Source organism: Neltuma alba, unplaced genomic scaffold, assembly GCF_004799145.2.
Source record: "Neltuma alba isolate B1F8T4 unplaced genomic scaffold, ASM479914v2 tig00013170_pilon, whole genome shotgun sequence".
NCBI lineage: Eukaryota > Viridiplantae > Streptophyta > Magnoliopsida > Fabales > Fabaceae > Neltuma > Neltuma alba.
Genome location: NW_021637481.1, coordinates 31,228 through 43,106, shown reverse-complemented (window position 1 = coordinate 43,106; position 11,879 = coordinate 31,228). Strand labels below are relative to the sequence as shown.

General features: G+C 32.5%; 2 protein-coding genes across 2 annotated transcripts; one reads left to right on the top strand and one right to left on the bottom strand.

Annotated features, from left to right (window-relative positions):
• The first annotated feature begins 4,220 nt into the window (after positions 1–4,220).
• On the top strand, positions 4,221–8,135 carry LOC114735019 (putative receptor-like protein kinase At4g00960). The gene is made up of 7 exons (XM_028922675.1): positions 4,221–5,037; positions 5,823–5,948; positions 6,467–6,585; positions 6,822–7,032; positions 7,217–7,454; positions 7,550–7,700; positions 7,806–8,135. Exons 1-7 carry the CDS (start codon positions 4,221–4,223, stop codon positions 8,133–8,135), a joined length of 1,992 nt encoding a protein of 663 aa, XP_028778508.1.
• Positions 8,136–9,144: 1,009 nt separating this feature from the next.
• On the bottom strand, positions 9,145–10,832 carry LOC114735018 (xyloglucan endotransglucosylase/hydrolase 2-like). Its single transcript, XM_028922674.1, has 3 exons — positions 10,560–10,832; positions 10,205–10,398; positions 9,145–9,538 (listed from the first exon to the last, which is right to left on the bottom strand). The coding sequence occupies exons 1-3, from the start codon at positions 10,830–10,832 to the stop codon at positions 9,145–9,147; spliced, it is 861 nt and encodes a 286-aa protein (XP_028778507.1).
• Positions 10,833–11,879: the final 1,047 nt, after the last annotated feature.

Below are 11,879 nucleotides of genomic sequence, written 5' to 3'. Positions count from 1 at the left end.
ATAAATGTTGATGAGATGAGAGAGCTCCCTTAGACGTGGGACGCAAGGCATAATGGTTTTTCCATCTAAGAAAATGGACATCACAAGTCAAAACGGAAACATTGTACCTCCACATACCCGTAATTGGTCCACCAAACATAATTTCTTCCCATGAAATTAGTGTAGTCCTTTTACCTTATTAATGTTGGAAAAATGCATGATATGTGAAGACCAGGGGAATGAATTAATATAAGCAAGGCACCGTAATTTTTCAGATGATAGTGATAGCAATGAGGCAATTAGTCAACGAAATTGTTGTGATTATTATCATTTTTTCTTGAAGTGTTTGGTATTTACTATTTAGTATGATAGAATGAGTTGTTACTAAATTTTTTATGTTGGCAGTAATACTCAAACTTAACTTTTTACTCTATCCCGTCATTATGACAAACTTCAAGTAACGTATAACAAAAATTTGTTAAAATTAGTTAAAAATAATGAATAAGTAAGAAATAAATTTTTGTTTTCAAATATAGCCTTATAATAAATGAGAAAAATGATGAGAGAGAGTATATAGAGATAATGAGAGAAAGTATGACAAATGAGAGATAATAAATAATTAAATGTAAAACTAAAAAAATACATTACATGTTGAGACAAATCCAAATTGAAACTTATAAAATAGAATAAATATTTTTTAAGATTTAAAGCTTATAACTGGGACCATACGGGGTATAAAATATTAGTTCATTATAACTACATTCATTTGCAGGCCAAAAAAAAAAATAACTAGATTCATTTATTTTCAAGGCATAGTTAACGAGGTTTTATTATTATTATTATTATTATTATTATTATTATTATTATTATTATTATTATTTCTGTTTTGATGAAACAGGTTGGAAGTAATTAACTTATAAATAAAACAGGATAAGTAAATTATTTATATTATAAAAAACTAAACTTGAAATGATTGAATTAAGGTCGCTATAAGTAATTTAATTAATTTGTCGAACTCCCCAGCCATTCATCTTTTTTTTTTTTTTTGCACCCATTGAAGTGTTCAAAATGTAATCCTTTTAGAGATTGTATATGATTTGAACTGATGAAGTACATACGTGGAAGAGCCAAGACATGAAAAAGAATTCTAGTGGCACCCTTTCTATATTAAGCCAAAGAGACACGGTCTCTCTACGGCGGAAACAAGACCCCAATACAACCTTTGCAATAAGTCAAAGCTTGCTGGTCAAAAAAAAAAGTCAAAGCTTAGTGAAAAGTGACAAGTCCATCCGATTAGGTCATTTGGACGTAGTCATATCCCATTAACTATTAATTGGTGACTTCTTTTCTTCCACCCATTAATTAATAATTAAATCACCCAATGGGCAACTGTATAGTCTCTACGAGAATACTCAAAAGTCAAGTCTCTAAACCTAATCACGAATTATCGATCGAGTTTTAACCTTATGTTGTACAATGACAAGAAGAAAAATTGTACTATGAGATTTTCGTTTCCCTCGTATACAAAGGTTGGCCAAGAAGCACCATCTTTGCGCGTCTCTTTCAATAGTAGTGAAGACGTCATTAATTACCCCAAGTGCTTGCTATGTTTGCGCCTCTCTTTCAATAGTGAAGAAGACTTCAACAGTGAGGCATCTATTTTTTCCTACCGTTTTATTCTTATAGAGTAATGTGGAAGGAATGAATTATTTAATTACCCTAAAGGAATCTAAACTCAAAATGACTAGTAAAAGTCGCATTAATTAAATTTGGAACTTAATTAGCCATCATCCCCAACGACACTCTTTAGTTTACTTCTGACCAACAAGTCATCATTTTGCTAAATGACAATTCTCAAACATCATATCCCACTACCCTTTCTTTGACTGGAAAGGAAAATATCATTCAAAGAAACGAAGCAAGGACAGTCAACGGTACAAGATTAATGGCCCAAAAAAAAAAAAAGAGAACAGTAAGCAATACATACAAGACATAGCAAAACAAATCATAAGTAAAATTAAGTTTCCAGATCATGCATGTTAGATTTTATATCTTTTATTAAGCTTGAAATGACATTTGTTGGATCGTGCGTTGTTTATACACGAATATTCTATATATTTGTGGATTAACGATTTTGCTATAAATATTATTTTAATTATGATTGGTCTGATCCTGAGTAAATCATCGTAATTCAAATTACTGTTTTTAATCAGTTTATTAATCGATTTGGTTTTCAGTACTTTGACCTTGAAAATCACCACGGCCAAGCCTAGTTCCTTTCTTTTACTTTCTTTTTCTTTGGCTCACCCTACTTTCTTATCATGGCACCAAAACCAACAAGACTTCCCAAAGATCTTCTGTCGCTATGGCTCCGTATGACAGAGTCCGCATGAGGTGCTCATCGAACCCATGCATGATCACCTCATGCTCAGTGCCCAAATGGCCTCTTTTTATGTAGGAAAGACGCAACTTTAAATGAATTTTTTCCCCACCCCGCGTGATGTCCATTTCCCCATCTCTCCTTTTTTCTAAGGCCATTATTAGCCATACTTTTTCTTAGGCTTTTTATAATTAACACAAGTATATATTACTCCTTCGGTCCTCAATATAGGATCTAATTGTTGAGTTAATTTTGGTCCTAAATATAAGACCTATTTTTCATATTTATCAATTTTTTTCAAATTACCCTTATGGATACTTTTTTAACCATAATCAAGTAAGTGAGGGAGGAAGAATATTGAGGAAGATGATTATAGTATTTTAGGAAAAACATGTCATATTTCTTATAATTAACTAATTTACCTAACTTGTTTAATCTAATTGAATTAGTTAAATAGGTTTTATATTAAGGACCAGAGGAGTATATGTATTTAAAAATCATATTTAAACTAGAATTAGGCCTCGTACAATGTATCACGCAAAAATTCGCACTGCATAGTCTGATTGTCCATAGTTTTTACATGGATTAAAATACACCCAACATCTTGAAGTATCTTTTAAGTACTGAAAAATGTTTTAGGGTGTTGAATAAATCACAGATTAATTTAGTATACTAAATACTACTTAGAAAATACTTGTTTAAGTAGTAAAAAATGTTTTGGGGTGATGGATAAATCACAAATTAATTTAATATAATAAATACTACTTAGAAAATACTTAAGAATGTTGGGTGTATTTTTCTATACTTAAAAGATACTTCAAGATGTTGGATGTATTTTAACTCCTATAAAAATTATGGACAATCAAGCCATGTTGTTGGAATTTTTTTGTGCAATATTATAGGAGGCCTAATTCTAGTGTAAATATGATTTTAAACTACATGTAATATATATTTTTGTGTTAATAATAAAAATAATTGTAATATTTGATTTTTTTTTAATTGTTGACGATGTTAAAAGAAAAACTGGACGACACTCTAAAAAATAGAGAAAATCCCGGAAAAAGAGCCTTGAAATTATTATTTTCCAATTCAAGCATTTAAGAGTTGAAAAATGATAAAGACGGAAGTGGTTTTTGATATGGTATTTTGTAAATATAGTTAAACGACTAAAATACCTTTTTATTAGAAAATATATTAAATCGATAAAGTTTTTTAAATTTTATTTTTATCAAATTTTTTCTCTATTTACAAATCATTTTAAAATCTCTTACTTTCTTTCTAATAAAAATTAAATAAGATTAAATTAGAAAACAAGCATTAAATATACTATAAGTAACTTATTTAGAACCAAAATTTTTTTGACAAATAACTTATATGTAGGATCAAAGTAATATACACACACCGCAACGGAATTAAAATTGTCTGAGAGTTATATATACATATATACATATATATAGCTGCAAGGCTATCAAATTGGGCAATGTAGTAGGGTGAGTATAGGGCTATTTATGATTTTGACTAAAGTTTTTTTAAAAAAAAAAATAAATCAATGCCTTCTTTGTTTCAACAAGAATTTAGAAGTCCAAGAAAATCATTATGGTCTTCTATTTCTAATTTAGCGGGGCGTCTACGTTTTCCTATCTCTTTCTCGTAAAACTAACGTATGATAAATTATTTACCCTAAAAAATGTAAACTCAAGAGATGACTACAAGTCGTTTTGGGCATTGTCACTCTCAATCCCCAATTACCCTTGGCACCATCTTCTAACCTAAATACAAAGAAAAGAGAAGATTACAGACCTCAGTTGGACAATTCTCAAACCTACCTTTACTACGCATAGAGAAAACACGTACAATAACCATGCCTAGTGTTTCCTTTCTCTTCTTTCTCCTTTACCTAACCCTAATTTCTCATCATGGCACTATCGCCCAGATAGGCTTCGTAAAAAGTTTCTGTGGTGAAGGCCCCACCGACAGCAATAGTTCCTTCCGATCCAACCTCAGAAACCTTTTACTAAACATGTCTTTCAACACACAAATCGACTATGGTTTCTACAACTTCTCCTCCGGCAACAACTCCGACAAAGTTTACGTCATCGGACTATGCCGAGGAGACATTACTGTACAAGATTGCCGCAATTGCATCCAAGATTCAAGGGTGATTATTCTCCAAGTGTGTGCACCTAATGCGAGGGAAGCAATCGGGTGGTACGACATGTGCTTTCTGCGATACTCAAACCGATCGATATTTGGTGTGATGGAAACATCGCCGGGTTACAATTCGTTATTAGACAGCTCTGACGCTTTGGAGAAAGACGAGTTCAAGAATGTGTTGATGCAGATGATGAGTTATCTGAGAGAAAAGGCTGCTTCCGGAGACTCGCTTCGAAAGTTTGCGGTGGCGAATGCTAGTGGTCCGGGCAATCAAACCATATACGGTCTTGCACAGTGCACGCCAGACTTGTCAAACAAAGATTGTGACATTTGCTTGAGGAGGGCAATCTCTGATATCTCTAAATGTTGTGACGGAAAGAGAGGTGGTCGGGTGGTCCAACCTAGTTGCAACATTAGATTCGGACCTGATAGCGTCGGACCCAATAGCGTCTTTGACGCTTCTGCGTACAATAATACACAACCATTCGTGCAGTCACCGTTGCCTCATCCCGCCTCCAAACAAGGTAAACTTATATGATCAAGGCTTTTTTTGTTAAAAAAAAAAAATTAAACTAGATCAAGAAAATATAATTCTAAAATTGAAAATTACTGCCTATGGTTTGTGTTTGGATTAGTTGTGGAGAAATAATTTTGGGCCGTATATACTCCCTCCGGTCTATAATATAAAATGTTGGTTAAGTTTTCTCACAAAACAAAAGAGTTAGGAAAGTCATTAAATATGTTTTAAATTGATAAAAGTTACTTATTTTATCTTTATTAAAGAATGTGATTGGAAAATTCTTCCCTCTTTCTCTTGCATTTAAAACTCTCCCCTCTATGTAATAAGAGGTAAAAATGAAAAGCTATTATTAATTTCTTTGTCAGCATCTTATATTTTGGATTAAAATTTTCTTCTAGAAGACTTCTTATATTATGAATGAGAAAAAGTGTGTGAGAAGAATTTTGTCTCATTAAAGAGGGTTGAGTTTAGCAGAAGAGTTTAATCTTGTATAATATAGTGAATCAATATTAGAATTCTCATTTTAAAAAAAGTTCACAACTAATACTAAATAGTATCTCAAACAGGTTTCCGACGAGAATGAGAATATGCCTGTGCAGTGGCGTTTGTTACCCGTCATAATTCACGGTTGTTACCCCTTATAATTCACGGGGTCTTACATTTCAAAATATCTTAACCCTTTTAAAAGGCATATATCAAAGCTTTTTTTTTCCTTTTGGAAAATTTATTGACTTTAACTTATCAGGATCCACTTGTCACAAATATAAGTGCAAATTTTGCTTTGTGCAGGAAAGAGAAACAAGTCATCAAGGATTGTTACTGCCGCGGTTGTTGCCTTCACCGCAGGACTCACCTTACTCATCTTCATCGTTGTAATATATTTAAAACCAAGAAGGAGACCCAATAAAATTGGAAGTAAGTCAACGTCTCATGTTTATAATATTATACTCTTCTGGTCCTAAATATAACACTCTTTTTGTAAAAGGGGTCTTATATTTAGGACCGTAGGAGTTACATGAAACATATGAAAATGTTCCTATACAAGTATATATCGCTTTAACTAAATACACAGCTGCCAACAATTTGATTAAATTATATATATTAATTATTTATATTTTATTGAAAAGTCAAATCACCAATTTTTTTATTAATGCTATTTTTTTCAAAAATTTAAATTTAGATTAAAATATATGCTTTGAAAGTAAATAAAAATGTATGTATATTGTGCAGAAATAATTCAAAATACATAATTTATTTTTTTACGTTGAATTTTAAGATTGAATGATAATTATTGTCCAAGTTCAAGGTCGAAAAATCATTATTCATTTTTCAAATTAGTTATTAGAGGAACGTATTTTCATATGTAGTGGATATATAGTTATTAATAATTAATCATAACTCCCTGTGCTATACTACCATCCATGTTTATATAGCTGAAGCTAAGGATGCTGCCGACTCATTGCAAATGGACTTTGAAACCATCAGAATGGCAACAAATGATTTTGCTGATGCAAATAAACTTGGACAAGGTGGATTTGGAGCTGTTTACTTGGTAAGATACTAAATTGGGTGTGTATTAAGTGAGATTACTCCGGTCTTAAATATAAAACCCATTTTATAATATAAATTACATTACAAAATTGGTCTTATTTAGGAGCGGTGGAGTATATGATTAAAATGCTTTATAAGAAATAACAATCAAGTCAGATTCCTCCCATTCATTGCATTACTCAAACTCAATGGTCTAGTTTCGTGTGTGCGCTTTTTTGTTTTAATATATAATTCCAGGGTAGGCTGTGTAATGGACAAGAGATTGCTGTAAAAAGGTTGAGCAGGAATTCTGGGCAAGGTGATGTGGAGTTTAAGAATGAAGTGTTGCTAATGGCCAAGCTACAGCATCGGAATTTAGTCAAGCTACTTGGTTTTTGTCATAAGAAAGAAGAAAGGCTTCTTGTTTATGAGTTCCTTCCTAACAAAAGCCTTGATTACTTCATTTTTGGTATGTTAATTAATGCTAATCTTCCATGTCTTCCTTTCTTTTAATTTCTAGATCATAATAATCGATATATATTCTGAGAGGTTAAATTTCTAAAATATTCGTATCACCGTTCTCATGTAAGTGAGTTTGCTTCAATAGATTATTACTTTAAATCCTGGAATTTGTTGTCCATGACTTAATGCAGACCCAATCAAGAGATCATATTTAAATTGGCAAAAACGTGTCAAAATCATAGAAGGCATTTCTCGAGGTCTTCTTTATCTCCATCAAGATTCTCGAGTACGGATCATTCACCGTGATTTGAAGCCAAACAATATACTTTTAGATGAAGACATGGATGCTAAGATCTCAGATTTTGGTATGGCAAGGTTATTTGCAATCGATCAAACTCAAAGCAACACAAGTAAAATTGCTGGGACTTAGTAAGTTTATATGTTCTAGATTATATACTATCACTAGAGCTATAATTAGATTAATTAAGTTTAAATACTAATTCTCTTTTGACACGCACATGCAGTGGATACATGGCACCAGAATATGTAAAACATGGAATCTTTTCAACAAAATCAGATGTTTTTAGTTTTGGAGTATTGGTTTTAGAAATTATAAGTGGCCAAAAGAATGGTGAATTCCACAATGAGGAGACCATAGAGCATATAGGAACTGTTGTAAGTATTTCCCTCTATCAATACTTGAATCATCTTTGAAGAATCATTCTTTTTTTTTTTTTTTCGGGTTCCACAACTCGACAACTAAAAAGATCATTCTTGCAGGCTTGGAAGAGTTGGAGAAAAGGAATATTGGCAAATATTGTAGATCCAACATTATTGATTGAAGAAGGAGACTCTTCAAGAAATAAAATGATGAGATGCATCCAAATAGGGTTACTGTGCCTTCAAGTAAACACAGCTCATAGGCCATCAATGGCTTCCATTGTTACGTTGCTAAGTAGCTCTTCCTGTCCCATCCCAGTTCCTTCAGAACCATCCTTTTATAATTGGACAAGCATGCCAAGCATTGATATTCCATCATCATTATCTGGAGATCAATCTGTTGAAGAATCAAGAAATGAACTTACTTTTAGCGAGCAATTTCCTCGCTAGCCAGGATCACTTCCAAGTATATATAGGGGCCAAGGGACTTGAGAATTTTCGTTATACTACTCATAAATATACAACCAGCTTTTTAAAGCTTTGTGTTAGAGAAGAAAATGTGTAGGAGATAAATTAGTTGTAAAGTGGTTTCAAAATGCGGGTGGAAATCTTGAGCATGCTACTTAAAGCAAGATTGTTCTGCCCAAAATATGGCAGTGACAATTAATTTAAAAAATGGTGAAAATTTATGTTTAAAATTTTTATTGTGGTTAGAAGGACTCTAAGAAGACTTTCATTGATAATTTTTCCCCCAAAAAAGGGGGTCAAACTCTATCATTCTAAAGCGAAGCTTCGGATAAAAAACTGTGTACATTTCGCCCATTTTCTACTTAATTTAATTAAGAAATAATCTTTTATAATTAAAAAAAATTCCTGAACCAACGCTCATCTTTTCTTTCATGCAAGGCTGCGATCCCTCAGGAATAATTTAGTAAGAAACAGTTTAAAAAATTGATCACAATACACACACACACACGGATCTCAGTATTTAAAAAATGTATGTAAAATACAGCAAAGTGAACTTTTGGTTCTCTAATTTTATATAAAATTTTAATTTGATTCTTTAATATTAAAAAAAAGAATACTTTTATAGTCATTGAACTTTAGCACAGTTAATTTTAAATAATAATCTTTTGGTACATTCATTATTATTTTAAAAATTAAATTTAACATATCTGTATTTGAGATTTTTTTTCTCAATATATATTTTAAATTTTGATGTCCGTTTTTTTTATTAACATTATTAAGATTAAAATAACTAAAAAATACGTATAAAATAAAAGAATTAAAATAAGAAATTTTTTATGTAAAATTAAACAACTAAATATACACTTCTTGAGTAACAATTAACAAATACTCCTCTGGTCCTAAATATAAAATCTAATTTTTAATGTACATTATAATATAAGGTGGGTTTTATATTTAAGATCGGATGAATAGTTTGCAATAAGGTATGTGTTTATTGAGGTATTAGATTGGCTTTGCGGCATTCCCAGGGAAGCCCATGAGCATAACGTCTAAAGTCATGGCAATAATCATAAACCACCCATTTTTGCTGCACTTGTTGCATCTTCATCTTGTTCTCTGGATCTATGTCTTTGGTCTGTTTGGCTACATTGAATCCCCGGCATGACGGCTCCGGGCTCACCGTGCAGGCCCGGGCGGTGAAGTTCCGGAACGACGCAATGAACGGAGCATTGGACATGTCGATCTTCACCTGCCCCCACCTAGTAGCCCACGAGTCTCCATTCCAAAGAGTTGCAAAAACCCTCATGGGTTGCCTTGTAGGGAAATGCACTCCAATCTCATGCCTGTTTCGCATCACTCTTATGGGAGTATTATCCACTAGTATTCTGCATTCAAATTCAATTCAAAAATTATACACTTGCACATGAAAATCCAGACACACCCGAATTCGATACTTAGAATGGAAGGAAGAAAGAATGATTGGTATACTTCCTCCAGTTTTAAATATAAGAATTGATCATGGTGTTTGTTTTGGTTCTAAATATAAAATCTCAATCTTTATGATTTCTCAAATTTATAATTTTTTGCAAATAATCTTAATAACCACACATGTAAAGAGCAAGGCTTTCATTAATTGGGTGGTTATTAATACAAAATGATTAGAGAATTGACTCCTATTATTAACAAGTCATTAATAATATGGCTAAAACATAAAACTTCCCTAAATTTAAAACCATGTACAAATAACTTCTTTATCCTTTACAACTTGATGATTAATCTCAAACTAATCAATTTTACACTTCTTAAACTTTATTTTTGTATGCATATACAATCCACGCAAACTATGAATTATACGCAATACCCCTTAAATTTCAACTCATTTGCAAATAATTAAACAATATGAAGTTATTTGCATAAATATAATGTAAATCTTCAGATAAGTTTATTGTAAAATTTCAAAGATTAAGAATGTTATTTACGTATGACATAAAACTCTATGCAATGTTTGAACCTATTGTGATGGATATGGGAGCAGCAATAATGTAACTTACATGATACGTTGAGAGTTCCAATCAATAGAGTAAGTGTGGAAGTCCTCAGTGGGATCAAACCAAAGGTAGAATTGCATTTCTCGACCACCTTCGCCATATGCAAAAATATTAGTGGACATCAGATAAGGATCTCCCGACAAGTTTCCTAGGAACTCTATGTCTATCTCGTCGTGGTGTGGCCCCTCCGAGCTTAACTTCGTACATTACACATGCACACAACATTAATCACACCAAAATAAATTAACCTCCAAAACCAATCCCAATCCATAAAACATGTGGGCACATACATATACATACATATATAAACACCTTCATGGTACGAAGTAAAACATCTTATCATTATAATTATACGTACATAAAAAGCAGTGACGGTTCCTGCTGAGTTTCCTGGGACGAGTTTGATTTGCATATCAAATCTTCCGAACAAAAACTCACTCTTGGAAACGACACCAGACCCAGAATATTGATCCAACGTTAGGAATAAGCTTTGGCCTTCATCTTCGATTCTGGCTCTGTTCTCTCCGAAAAGAGTGTCAAAATATTCTATGAAATTCCCATCCACACCAATACTCGTACCAACAAACGCTAGAAACACACAAACAAAAACAAGATTGGAACTACAAGACATGGATGAAGATAAATCTCTTGTCCTTTAGATGAAAGGAAGGTTTCAGATTGCTTCGCAGGAACATAACCACAACAACGTTCTTGTTGGGTGAGATTAATGATGTGAATGTTATAGATCCATGGGGATGTAATTTTGCTATCAGAAGCTGTTGTGAAGACAACGGCCACATGGCTTAGGGTGATTGATTGGGATCATTATGATGATGATAATATTTGCTGTCACAAACTGAATATCATCCAGGCCTTAGACTTTTACTTTTCTGGGAAAATTAATTGGAGACAGAAGGACGAAAAGGAGAATCAGTTTGGATCCATGGATGATGAGAAGAATAATGGTTTAGGAAGTCAGGTCAATGGATACGGATGTGTTTTTGGAATTTGAGGTTGAACAATAGTCAAATAGCTGAATTTGGGATTGTTTTATTCTAATAATAGGAATCCTAAAAATATGCGAAGATGTGGGACTTAGAACACGCAAGACTGGACCAGAAACTTAACCTCTCCATATTGAAAGGATATTGTCTTTTTCTTTTTTCTAACAGGATGAAAATTCAGGTGCCTTGTATAAACGCAAATTCAAAACTCAAATGATGTTCGGAGAAGTAATTGCAGGATACCTAGCTATCAATGACATTCTGATATTCGGATGAAATTTAAACTTGTACTCCTTTTTGAGCTTTTTGTGTGCCAGATATACTCTTCTAAGCTATATTAATCATACTTTTATCGATTAGATTAATTTTTATTGGCTATTTTATAAACATATTTGGTGCTGCTTTAAGACGTATGAGATAATTTTTTTATAAAAATATTCAGAGGTTTGAACTTTTGACCATTGTATATTTATATCACACCTCACCTCACTCTGACCACTTGAGTTAACCCCACGTAGCATGTGTCAGATCATGTGGAGGAATCTTTTTAAACCGTATAAATGTTATTTGATTTCACGAATTTGGATCCCCGAATTGAGGCTTTCGCAAGTGAAACAATTAATTGATAGATATTAACGATCATATCATGATCTAATAGTGTTGAGGAGGGATCA

Bases quoted from the DNA above. Each gene is read 5' to 3' on its own strand.
- LOC114735019 (XM_028922675.1), top strand. From the start codon at position 4,221: ATGCCTAGTGTTTCCTTTCTCTTCTTTCTCCTTTACCTAACCCTAATT. The intron at 5,038-5,822 runs GTAAACTTATAT...TGCTTTGTGCAG, and splicing joins TCATCCCGCCTCCAAACAAG to GAAAGAGAAACAAGTCATCA. The intron at 5,949-6,466 runs GTAAGTCAACGT...ATGTTTATATAG, and splicing joins GAGACCCAATAAAATTGGAA to CTGAAGCTAAGGATGCTGCC.
- LOC114735018 (XM_028922674.1), bottom strand. From the start codon at position 10,832: ATGTCTTGTAGTTCCAATCTTGTTTTTGTTTGTGTGTTTCTAGCGTTT. The intron at 10,399-10,559 runs GTACGTATAATT...TAATGTACGAAG, and splicing joins GAACCGTCACTGCTTTTTAT to TTAAGCTCGGAGGGGCCACA. The intron at 9,539-10,204 runs GTAAGTTACATT...ATTTGAATGCAG, and splicing joins TGGAACTCTCAACGTATCAT to AATACTAGTGGATAATACTC.